The 12,314-nt window shown below is 55.0% G+C and overlaps 1 protein-coding gene across 3 annotated transcripts in view; it reads left to right on the forward strand.

The window, feature by feature from the left end:
• ABR (ABR activator of RhoGEF and GTPase) overlaps positions 1 to 12,314 on the forward strand; it is a 177,270-nt gene that overhangs the window by 34,003 nt on the left and 130,953 nt on the right. Inside the window, exon 1 of one of the 3 annotated variants that reach the window (XM_059380547.1) lies at positions 5,544 to 5,676. The exons of 1 other annotated variant lie outside the window; for it this stretch is intronic. Coding sequence is in view for 1 of the 2 variants with exons in the window: in XM_059380545.1 (XP_059236528.1) it covers positions 10,713 to 10,773 (61 nt within the window). In the remaining variant the exon portion in view is untranslated. Of the gene's footprint in view, positions 1 to 5,543; positions 5,677 to 10,321; positions 10,774 to 12,314 lie in introns of those variants that run through there. One more of the 3 variants, XM_059380545.1, reaches the window with a different exon arrangement.

Consider the following 12,314-nt stretch of genomic DNA (forward strand, 5'->3'; position numbering starts at 1 on the left):
GAGGCTGCCTGGCATAGAGCCTGGGTGTGGGGGCCACCCCTGGGGACTGCTCTCTGGTGAAACAGAAAACCAAGTCATGATCTTACCTGGGGCTGCACTGGTCTCCCTCCGGTGGTCCCAGGCCCCTGGGGAGAAATGGAGAACAACCACGCACTGCTCTGGGGTCCAGGAAAGGGGCCCTTCCAGCACCCTTGTCCCATTTGCTGGTGACCTGTGACTACCCTCATGTGATGAGCATGCGGCTTCCTGGAGGAAAGAAATTTGCATAATCAGATAGAAATAGGAACCTGGAAAAAAAACTCAGTGGGGCATGTAAGGGATTGGGCAATGACTTATCTAGAAGGCTTTGGGCCATGAGAGGGGGTTGGGTGTCAGGGAGAGGAACCAGGTTTCATCTGAGTCATGGCTAAGAATCTAAGGAGATCTCTAGAGTGTGAGACTTCTGAGGGCTCAGGAGGCAGAGGGACAAACCCGCCAGCCCAGAAATTCCTCAGAGCCTTTATCCTTTGAGGTTCTGTGGAAAGGATCCTTCCTTAGGAATGTGCATCTCTCATACCTCACCATGTGATGCCATCTTCCCCCTAGGGCCTCTACCTTTGCTCAAAACACAAAGGATTTTGTGTTCACACGTTCCGAGTGTACTTAGGGCCAGGGCAATGGAGACGTGAACATTCGGAGGGCTGGATGTAGAGCGAACACCTCAGTTTTCTCACCTTTCATGATACAGACAGCAAATCATCATATTGTACGCCTTAAACTCGCCCAGTGTTACTTGTCAGTCACACCTTAATAGCCTGGAAGGAAAAAAGGGTGAAAGTAGTGTGCCTAATACAGTGCCTGGAATGTGAATATTGGGGAACCCAGAGACACACTGACTGAGGGCTTTCGGTAATGGGTGCCTCTGCCCACAGACTCACAGGGACAGGACGTGAGTCCCAGACTTTTGTTGTTGGTGTTGAAGGCAAGAGATGTTCCTTCTTTATGAAGACAGGCCTGAGAAAAGCTGCAAATTCTGTCGTGTCCCTGAATTCATGCTGAGGTCACACAGTATATTAGCAGCTGCCTGTATTCTCCCCCAGATCCCCAGAGAACCTTCTCTTCCAGGCATCCATTCTGGTTCCCCTCTTCACCCCCATTTCTGCCTAATTACGTTTCTGCGTAATTGCTTATGCTTGCCCCCCTCCATGCCCTGTTGCCCCCCCCCCATTTTTGCCATTGAAATATGAGCTGTCCTTCCAGGCCCTGGTTCAAATGACACTTCCTCCAAGAAGGATTTAGTCATCAGAAGTGGTGACCCCTTCTTCCCCTCCACAACGTACTGTCCACACTGCTCTCTGGACCTGCCAGACACTGCCTTGCCTCTTGGGGGCTTCTAGACATGTCTCAAAGCCACTATCACAGGTATCCTGGATGGAGGAACCCAGTCTTACATAGAGCTCAGGGAATATTCGATGGGCTAATGAATAACTTTTCTAGCCCTTGAAACCCATGGGACTTCCTGAAATACTGGGGAACTGAGGGTGGGAAAGGAGAAAGTTTTTCCCCTCCCTTATAAACCATTTCCTGGTCATCTGTCTCCCAAGGAATCATAGGCATGATGCCTTTCATCCCTGCAAGGTCCAGAGAGTGAGAAGAGGTTCCTCAAGTTCACACAGCAAGTTAGTGGCAGAGCCAGGGCCTAGACTCGTGGTGTGCTCGATTTAGTGCGTTGGGAAGGCAGGGGAATATTGAGGGGCAAAAACATAAATTCTGGGGCAGTCAGGGATACGTTGATAATTGAGTGATTTTTTTTTTTTAAGATTTTATTTATTTAAGAGAGTGAGAGAATATGAGAGAGAGAGAGGGGACAGTGGGAGAAACAGACTCTCTGGTGATCAGAGAGCCTCATGTGGGACTCGATTCCAGACTCCAGGATCATGACCTGAGCGGAAGGCAGTTGCTTAACCAACTGAGCCACCCAGGAGCCCCGATAATTGAGTGACTTAAGACATGCAGAGTCCTTAGATCAGCCCGGGCCCCGGAATAAGTCTAAGTGTTTATTGCTGTCCCCTTTATTACTATTACTCTGCCCGTCATTGGCAACTACTACCTCCTCCCACCAGGTCCCATCATTTCAGGGGAGAAAGAACCCTGGGAGTACTAACTATGCCAGAACATCCTTCCTAGGCAGCAAGGAAGAAGCGAGCAGTTAGCTTTAGAGGACTAACCCTCTGGTGTACTGACCCTAGGAGTGTAGGGTGACTTTCCTGAACCAACATAGACCCAAGGCCCACCTTACTGTTTTGCAGGTGCCCAGCAGACTGGGTGAGTCTGGCACACTGCCTGGGCAGTTTGGCCGGCCCAGGGGTCACCATGGCTCAGGGCAAGCAGCAGCCACAGGGCCTACCAAGCCCTGTCTGTCTGTCTCTCTGTGACGCAGCCTGCAGACACTCTCAAGCTAGGTCCTGGGAAGAGACAGGGTGCCTACAATCAGTCTCCATGTACTTCTCCCCTCCCTGAGCTGAAAGCAGGATTTCCCATCTCTCTGGTTGGAGGCACACCAGAGTCTGGAACCCAGTGAGTGACAGCTTCAGCCGACAGCCCCAGGGATTGGGGAGTTCAGCATCGCTGCAGACCAGTAGCGTCTTATTTCTCAGACTCTCCACTTCTGTCTCCAGCCACAGCACAGGAGAGACCGGACAGGTGCGCACCCAGGGACTGCTTTTTCCCATAGGAGCACTACAGTTTGCTTCCCTCTAAAAACAAATGTAATTGCAAATTTGGGACCAGCCCAGGAGAAGGACTCTGAGAACTGAGACCACAGTTCCCTTAGTGGGCTGAACCATTTCCTGGTTTTTATTCCATTTCCATATTGGAATCTGATTGGGTAAAAAGGAGTACAGCATTAAATGCTGACTGCTTGGCAAGGGAGCCCTGTGCTTTGGGGAGTTTTTAGTTGGGATTTCATGGGAACAGTTAGGAATTAATTAGAGCAGCAATCCTCTTGCTCCAAATATGATTCTAGGATCCTGTTGTTTGCCCTGAGTCTGTCCAGAGAGCATGACCCCTCCATCTCATCACGACATCCCAGTCAGCCCAGACAGTTGTTTTCCAGCTGGAGGACCTGGGCTGGCTGAAACGTCTATACTCTGTCATACGTCCCTGGCCTTTATGACCAGGAACAGGTTCAGCCATCCATTCATTCATCCACTGAAACCAATGTTTTAAGGTGCTGGGGTTACAGTGGGGAACAAGAGAGGTATGGTTTGAATCCTCTTGGGGAGCTCAGTCTAGCAGGAGAGACAGGCATTGAAGAGTTTACACAAGCAGTGAGTAGAGGCACCTGGGTGGCTCCGTTGTTAAGTGTCTGCCTTCGGCTCAGGTCATGATCCTAGGGTCCTGGGGTCGAGCCCCACATCGGGCTGGTCCTGAGATCAAGGCCCACATTGGGCTCCCGGCTCAGCGAGAAGCCTGCTTCTCTCTCTCCCACTCCCCCTCCATCCTTGTGTTCCCTCCCTCACTGTGTCTCTCTCTGTCAAATAAGTAAGTAAAATCTTAAACAAACAAACAAACTGGTGGTCTGGTGGCTAGGGAAGGCTTTCTAGCAGAGGTGATATTCAAGTTAAGGTTGGAGGGAAGATGAAGAGATGTCCAGGCATTTTAGCTGGAAATCACATTCTGGGCAAAAGTTCTGAAAGTGCAAGAGAGAGCAAAGAGACTGTGCCAGATGAGGCTGAAAGGAAGTAAGGAGCCAGGCCACAGGGCCTCGTCTGCCACCAAAAGGATGTGGGTCTTTATTCTGACAACAGTGGGTAGTGCTCGAGTTGCTGTGGGATGCTGGGAAAGTGTTTCCTCCAGCTGGACCAGCTCCTGATGACGTCAGCCTTGTGGGCCTGGGACTGCTCAAACCAACAGACTCCCGTCAGATGTGACCGTTGTGTGGCTTTCTTTGGCTACCACAGCCAACTTTTCATTCTTTTCTTATTCACCCTTCATTAGAAGACTTGTCCCATGTGTCGGTTTCCTGCGTCAGCTGCTAACACCAGACGGGATTCCTGAGACTGCGCCGTCCAGCCCAGGACAGAGCGCGGTGAGCTTGGGGAAGGGGGAAATGAGGTGTCTCAAGGTTTCATGACTAGAACCTGAAAATGATGCCTTATGTAAAAGATGGGTGCCCTGGGTCAGTTCCAGGAGAGAAAGCCAGCGCTAGGTTGACTCATCCACAGGGGAAGGATATCGGGGTGGTCTTTTTGGGGAAGGAGGTGACTGGTTTTCTGTGATCTTCTCAGACACTGTCTGCTGTTCCCAAGGGTCTGCTATAGATCCCCCAACGGGCTGCTGCCTCCCCCTTCCAAGGGCTGTGACGGCCCAGTGCAAGCAGTGTACAGGTGTGTACCTAGTGTCTGGGTAGGGGCATCCCTTGTGCTGGTGGCCTGGGCCAGACCACTTCCTCTCTCTACTTCTAAGATTATAAAGATGAAATTTAGGAAGGACATCAAAGGCAGAATGCCAGGGAAAAGAACAGGAGGAGTGAGCATGCCAAAGAACCCTCCTTTTTTCTGCCCAACCAAGTCACCACTATTGACACTTGGGGATGGTTTAACATCTCCAGCTTTAAAATGCTCCTGCAAAAATAAATACATAAATAAGATGCTCCTACACATTTGCAAACACTTCCTGGGGGCTGGTACCAATTACCCCTTTCCCTGATGGAGAACCACGGTTCCCATGTTTATGGGCACAGGGTATGCACAGCTGTGCTTTAGGTCCTGAAGCTGGCGGCCTGGGACACTGGAAAATTCCCCCCACTTGAGAATCTCTTAGAGACCCTTTTGTTCAGGGGCATGGTCATTCTTCCCAGGCTACCCATGGGGGCTCCTGATGTCTCCTGACCCCACAGGGAGTCCCTCCTGCCTTCCCTAGCCTGGTCACACAATGGTCGCCTGCAGCTCCGTGCAGAATCTGGTGGGCACAGCTGAGATTTTAGTTCAGGCATTTCCCAGCCTTCTCTGTTGGATTGTGGCCAAGGTTGGCAGGACTGCTTCTAGTGGGTGAGTTGCTGCTCTGTTGGGCCACCAGATGGCACTCGGGAGACACCTCCCCCTTGGTCCAGCCGCCACCCCCACTCCCCAACCCCGCGCAGTCCTCCGCAGGACTGCTGGTGGCAGGAGTGACTGCAGAGGGAACTTGCCTTAAAGAGGCCTGCTCCTTAAAGAGACACCGCAGCACACCGCAAACTTGTCCGGTTCACCCCAAAACAAGACCACTGATGACAAGCACCACTGCCTAGGCTCTGAGGCTCCTTTGTCATTGCCTTCTTGAATGCTGAGCTGCCAGCTCTTGGAGCCAGTCTCCTTGACAGCCTATCCTGAGCCCCTGCGACCATTCCTGAGCCTGACAGGGACTGGGCCAGCTCCGGCTGGTGGCGTCACAGCTCCTGGCAGAGGAGCACAGGGCTGGGGTGCATCTGCAGAAGTCTGGCTGCAAGAACAAGACGCACAGCCAGCTGCAGGGGAGCAGCGGCCACAGGAGGGCAGGGGGCTGGCCTGTGAGCTCTGACCCCAGGGGGGGCACCACTGCTGCACTCTTGGACCTGGGAAGCTTGGAACCGCTGAACTTTGTTTCTGGGTTTGGGGGTCTTAGAGAATCCTTCCGTCTCCTCCTGGCCTCTTTCCAAACGCTGATGGGGATGCCGTGGTGAGTAAATTAGGAAGGGGGCTCCACCCCCTACTGTTGAGCCCTCTGATCCACTCTCCAGGAAGCCTCTCATGTTGACCTCTGGGGGTACAATCTGAGCCAAGTTGGATGAGGGCCACTTTAGGGGCTTGGCATGAGACCCTCCTGAAATTGCAGCTTACCCGACGATACAATCCGAGGCAGCTCCTCAGCCCAGGAAGCTAGGCTCACTGCGGCTGCTGGCCCAGGGGGAGCTAGGCCTCATTAGAGCCTCTGGGAACTATGTGGGGCCATGCCGGGAGCTTCCCAGCTACAGAGACTGGGATGGCACTCTGCCTCTCCCCGGCCACTATGCTGAGGGAGGCGACAAGGGCATGAATGCTGTTCTCTGGTTTACATCTTGCCAAGGCTGCAGAATATTTATGACTCAAGCTGACACAAACTTTGATGGAGAAATAAATAATTGGGGAAGGCTTTGAGTTCATCTGTGCTGTCTATAGATCTCACTGTCTCTGGAAATGTAAGAGGCTGGGAAGAGATAGGTAGGGAGAGGACAAAGGATAGAACTGTCTGGCCAAGCCTGGGTCCCTGAGAGGTGATGACCCAGCAGACGCCTAAGGAATTTCCTGCTTTCTAGGCCCAAGGTGGCAGGGGTAGGGGAAGTGAGCCTCGGAACAGTGGCACTTTACTGGACCAAGGTAAAAGAAATGAAGCAAGGAGCCAGAAACAGCCCCGCAAGGTCTGCTAGGAAGCAGAGTTTATGGTCTGCGAAGGCAGGTAGGAAGCCTGGAAGTTGTCTGCCTGATCCATGAGGGCACCCACCCAGAGATTTGAAAACTGAGCTGGGGAAGACTAGAGACTGGCCCAAGGCATAGAAGCTGTAGGGTTAGTGGACACTGGAGTTCAGGAGATAGTCACTGGATTGATTGCATCCAGGTTGTGTCCAGGGTCATTGGCCCTGTTGTGGTAGATGTGGCTTGGAGAAGCAGTTCTCCTTTTGCTTTTGCTTAATCATTGGTGGGCTTGTGGGCAGGGGTGGGGGGGTGGTTGGGTGTGTGGGTAGGGTTTCTGGAATTACACTGCCTTGCATTCCTACTATGGCTTCAGTGTCTTTCTCCGAGTTTAACTTCATTCTGTTCATTCATTTGTTCACCCATCACAGCCCAATACAGAGACATACACATCACAGTTCATTTCTAAGTGTCAGCAGCTTCTAGCTGGCCAATACTTAGCCTGTCTACTTCTAGGGAATGGGAGAGAAGAGCAGTACCTATCTTGTTAGCTTATTATAAGGATTAAGGGAGATAATCTACGTGAAGCCCATAGAGCAGTGTCCCACACCCAACAAGCACTGGGCAAACGTCAGCTGTTACTCATTTTACATATTCAACCTATAATGTTAGAAGCCCGTCTGTCAGGCTTTGGGCAGAGAGTCTGGTCTGGGGGCACAGTATGGTTATGGCTGCTTTAGAGTCTGCCTGAGCCACAGTCATCTACTGGGCGGAGTGCTTTGGATACCCCAGTGGGGAGGGAAAATGCAGTTCCAGCTTTTAAAGAGCGGATCTGGCAGGAACGGTACAAAGTCTTGTTTTTTTGGCTATCATAGTCCGGTTTTTGTTTTTGTTTTTTAATTGGAATGCAGAGGCCCTCCACCCTCACCTCTACCTCCAGCCTATGCACACTGGTGCCCCCTGCCAGCCCCAGCATGGGGAAAGGTGCATGGACATCCTTTTCACCTCTGGGTGATCAAGGAAGCAGGGACTTCCTGGCCTTCCTCTTCTGCACAGTGGAGCTGGGTTGCTAAGTGAGGAGAACAGCATTACCCTTTCTTTTTCCATCTGGCTAAGTGGCTGGTAGAAGCAAGAGTCGGTTGCTGGGAAGGCAGTGAGCAGCACACCTGTGAATTAAGGGCAAGGCCGCTGACCTTCAGAACTGGATACATCCCCTTTTCATTCAGTCTCTTATCCACTGCCCCGTGCTACAGGCAAGGCAGCCGACCCTTCAATCCCCCATAGATGCGTGGGTGGTAAGGCAGGAGCAGGTGGTCAGCAGGCCAGTAGGGAGCCGAGAGCAGCCTTGTGCACAGGCCAGAGGGAGGGCTGGCGACGGTGGAGAATTTCACCCAAAAACCTGGATAGAGAATGGTTCGTGTGGGCTTGGAGGATAAAGTGTGTTGGGTGCTGATTCAGTGCCTTGGGGTTCGAAGGCAGATCTATGCTTCGCGGACTCAGGGCAGTCTATCCACAGGAGAGCCCCTCCCTTGCTCGGACAGATTGGGGTTGCTGGCAGAGCACTTAACCTTTGGCAAAATGCAGAGGAGAATGATTCCTTAACTCCTTCCTTCCTCGAATGTCGCATGTGGTATTGGGTCTCCCCAAACTCCTCCCCACCCTTAGTGCCAGGAATCCGGAGGCTTCTTTTCCAGTCTCGAATCACCCTGGTGCTCAAAGGCCCATACACTTGTCTCCCAGCCAAGATTAGAGTCCCGCTGTGTGGTGTTACCGATCTACTGAAAGCCACCAGAAAGGGCTTCAGGGGCATCTTGGAGTAACTGCCCTTTCCTGGGACTTGTGTGCGAGAGGCAAGTGTGTGGGGATTGAGGAGGGCTGGGAGGGCTACTCAGTGCCTCCGTTTTCTCATCTAGAAAATTCGGGGAGCTGCGATGGCAGTGAGGTTTGCAGTGAGACGATCCTGTAAGCAAAGCACTGGGGTCCAAGCCAGGTGCTCCGCAGACGATCTCCGTTAATTACTACAAGCGTTCCTCCTTACTGCCTCCAAGACTATTCTCTCCCTGTACCCTATATTGTGTTCTGGAGTGGGAGGTCCAGGATGGGATTGGACAGAATGTAGGGGGGGGGGAAAGCAAACTGTGGCAATGCTAAGGAGAGCAACTGTAACATTTTAGCTTGAAAATGCTGAAAATAGCATGTTCAAGCCTTTGTAGATAAAAATGTAAAATGTATGCAAATGTATGTGTCTCACGCAGAAACATACATCTCCGGCCTCCTGACAGTGAGTGCCCGGATGTGGCCATCAGGAAAATCCTTGCAGCATACAGAAAGAGCCCAGGCTGCCTCGGTGGTGCTGGCTGTTACTGGGAAGGGCGCCATGCTGCTGCCTCCCAGGGCTGCGCTCCTGTTGCCGCCTTTCTTCTGGGTTCCGTGCCTTCTGAGAGTCCCACGTGGGAAGAGAGGCTCTGGGCCCCTCTCTGCTCCTCCGCCCTCACCATCCTCCCTCTGGTTCCTCTGAGAGCCCATTTGCTTCCTCTCCCATCCGGGCTCTATTTCTGGAGCATCTCATTGGAGATGCACACCCCCCTCCCCTCTGCCAAGCTCCAGGTGCCTGCTTGGTCCTCCCAGTCTTGTGTGCAAGTCAGGGATAGTGGGAGGGTGACAGCTGAGCAGGGAGGGGCCACAAGAGCCAGAGTCAGAGTCTGAGCCAGGAGAGTTGAGTTGGGGGTGAGCTAAGTGAATGTGAAGAGGGGCCAGTGTTACCTCACAGTGGAAACACACCCACTGCAGCCACCTGTGAAGGCTTTCCGCGCCCTCCCCCCTGCACCTACTGGGGGCTCAGCTCACCTGCTGTGAGTTGGAGGCCTCTACCCCCAGCTGGGGCTGGTTGCATGCTTCCTTTCAGCATTGTGGGCGAGGGTCTGCTCCTCCCCTCAAGAAGAACTGGATCTGTGGTTGTTTGGAAGGATGCAGAGCCCTGCCGCCATGTGGGTGGGTCCAAGGAGAGCTGAGTACCATGGAGCTTCCGTTCTCTTGGGTTCAGAAGAGGAGCTTCAGTGCCCCCTGCCCTTGCCCACCCTCTCTTTCCTCCCCTCCCTCCCTGGCCCTTCAGAGTCCTTTGGCCAGAGGAGGCCTATAGGACCAAATCTGCAGCAAAGTTGCCTTGGGTCCCAGGAGATGGGCCTAAAGCCCCCTCAACAGACTCTTCACTGCTCTTGGGAGATCTTAACCAGGAATTTCATTTCTAAAGGTTCTATTCACAAAGCTACCTTGCCCCCAGACTTCTCTCAACTTGTATGTGATTATGTGTGCAAGGTATGCCTCCTGGGCTGCAACTGTAGGTCCCCAAGGAAGTCTCCTGGGGAACCCAGTGAAGACCCTGGAGCCTCTCCTGTCTCCAGTGTGTCCTCCACTGACCCTCGTCGACCCCCAGCCCCCTGCCTTTCTCCAGCCCCTGCCCTCTGGTGTGTTAGGCAGAACGGCCTGCGTTTAGGTCAAGGGTGTTTAAACAGATGAGGTTATTAAGGTTTGGAAGGAGTGTCCCAGCGGCCAAGGCTTTCCTTAACCAGGTCCGCGCCGCCCCCCAGGCTTGCCTAGGGGAGGGGCCTGACGGCGGCACCGGCCCCAGAAACTGCGCTTAGAGATCCTGGGGTGGCAGGTGATGTCACCCCTGCGGGGCCCATAGGTCTCCCCGCGGCACTTAGTCTGCGGGCTGTCAGAATTCGGCAGAGCCCAGCGAGGGGAGGAAGAGGCGCCTGGGCCTGCGCCGCAGTCCGGAGACCCCCAGCGGGACCACTCCTCAGTCACCCGCTGGAGCCCCTCTCGCCTGGGCGTCCGAGGGGACTGGGGCTGCTCCCCACACCCCCGACCGGGTTTGGAGGCGTGCTGCGGCGGGGGAGGGGGCGCGGGAGCCTAGCGCCGATTGGTCGCGGCCCCCGCCCCCCGCCCCTGGCCGCCGCGCAGCCCGGGGGAAGTTGCTAGTCTGCGGGCGGGCTGCGGGGCCGCCGCTCGGGGATCCGCAGCCGGGCTTGCCGGGGCCGCAGTGGCCGGAAGGGCTCCCGGGGGCGCTCGCCTGCCCTCGCCCGCCCTCTCCTCCTCTTCCCGCAGCTCCACCTCGCTCCTCCCTGCTACCTGTTTCCCTGCCTCCCCCCGCCTCCACTCCGCGCCCGGCAACTTCGGCCTCCGGGGCTGGCCGCCCCTCCCGGCTCCCCGCCGGCCGGCCCGCCCGCCGCCCGCGCCCTCCCTCCTTTGTTGTGCGATGAGGGTCGGGTTTCCGATCTGACGGAGCCGCCGCCGCCGCCGCCGCCGCCGCGCCGAGCCGCGGGCATGGAGCCGCTCAGCCACCGGGGCCTGCCGCGTCTCTCCTGGATCGACACCCTCTATAGCAGTACGTGTGCTCTCGGGCCGGGGAGGCCGGACGGGAACGGGTCTCCGCGCCCCGACGGCCCCGGGGCGCGACCTGCCGGGCTTGTCTGGGGAGCCCCGCGCGGGGCTGGGGGCTGCGGGCACCGCCGGCCAGGTGCCAGGGGGCCGGGAGGTAGGGCGGATGGGGGGCGACGTGGGGGTCCCCCCAGCGATCGGCCGCAGATAGGGTCCCCGGAGCGGACTTCGAGCGGGTGGGGGCCAGTGGAGATCCGGAGAGCTGTGTCACCCCTTTCCCACCTGTTGTGTAACTGAGCACTCCCCAGCCCCTAGGAAGGAGAGCTCTTGTAGGGTGCTCCCTCCGCTTCCTTCTGTCCACGCTGAAGGAGAAGGGCCATTTTGGCAAAGTCCTTGGCGCTTGAGTTTGTCACCTCGGGGACATCCTGGGGCCGTTGAGTGTTTGGGGGTGGAAGCGGGGTCGGTTGGAAGGGACTGTAGGTGCAGATTTCCATGGGGGCCATTTGGATCGAAGGAGCTGGAAACCTCCGGCTCAGCAGTCTTTCCTGCCCGCCTCATCACTTCCCCCATCCTCACCAACCCCCAAAAAAGAAAAAAGAAAAAAAAAACCACCAAAAACCTCGGCTTCTCCACCCCCTCGCTCCCAAATCTGCCTCAGTCATGTGATTGCTCTTGCGCTGCCGCCGGGGATGTGTAACTGATCACTCGTACATTCTGGGGGCTCCTGGAGAGCTGAGCGCCCTCACTTTACACCCTGCCTTGCAGAGGTGACGGAACCTCCGCCCTTCTCTCCACCTCTCCCTTGAAGCACCTTCCCCAAAGCTTTCAGCGAGGTAGGAAGAGGGTCCTGCTGGCTCCTGCAGAAGCTAGTAAGTGCCTTTTGCCTTCTCTGAGCACTTCCGGGGGACCCTCCCAATCTCTGGCTGTATCTGCTAGCGCAGAGTCCTGAGGCAGGGGGTTAGGGGTTTCCGGAGGCCGGGTGCTAAGTTCAGTTTCTGGACACTTGCCATGGGACAAGGACATTTTTTAAAGGTTAACCTGTCTCAAATTCCTTAGTGACAGTTATATGGAAGGAGAGAGGAATGGACAAGGATGGTGCCTTGAACCCCAAGGCCTTGCCCTGGAGGCTCCTCAGTACTTATCATCCAGCCTCTGACCTCTGTATCCCCTTGGGTCCCTATCATTCCCTGTACCTTCTCCTCCCTCTTCTCCTTCCTCCTCCCCTTCCATCTTTTTTTCCTCATCCCCCTCCAGCTCTCCCTGTGATGGTTCATTCCACTTTGGTTTTTCAACATCAAAGGGGCAAAGCTGGATCCCCTGGGTGTCAGTCTTACACTGAGCCCAGCCACTCCATCTGCTCCTTCCCTGGCAGAGGCCAGCACCGTTGGGTGAAGGTCAGGGCCCATGGCTGTGCGGCGTTGTGTGTGCACACGTGTGTCTGCGTGAATGGGGCCTGCTATAGATCCACTCATGACCCCGAGGAAGGATTAGTGACCTCTTAGCTGTGCTTTTGCCAATAACAGTAAATACAATGCCTCATATTCACAT

This window comes from Mustela nigripes, chromosome 16 (genome assembly GCF_022355385.1).
Source record: "Mustela nigripes isolate SB6536 chromosome 16, MUSNIG.SB6536, whole genome shotgun sequence".
NCBI lineage: Eukaryota > Metazoa > Chordata > Mammalia > Carnivora > Mustelidae > Mustela > Mustela nigripes.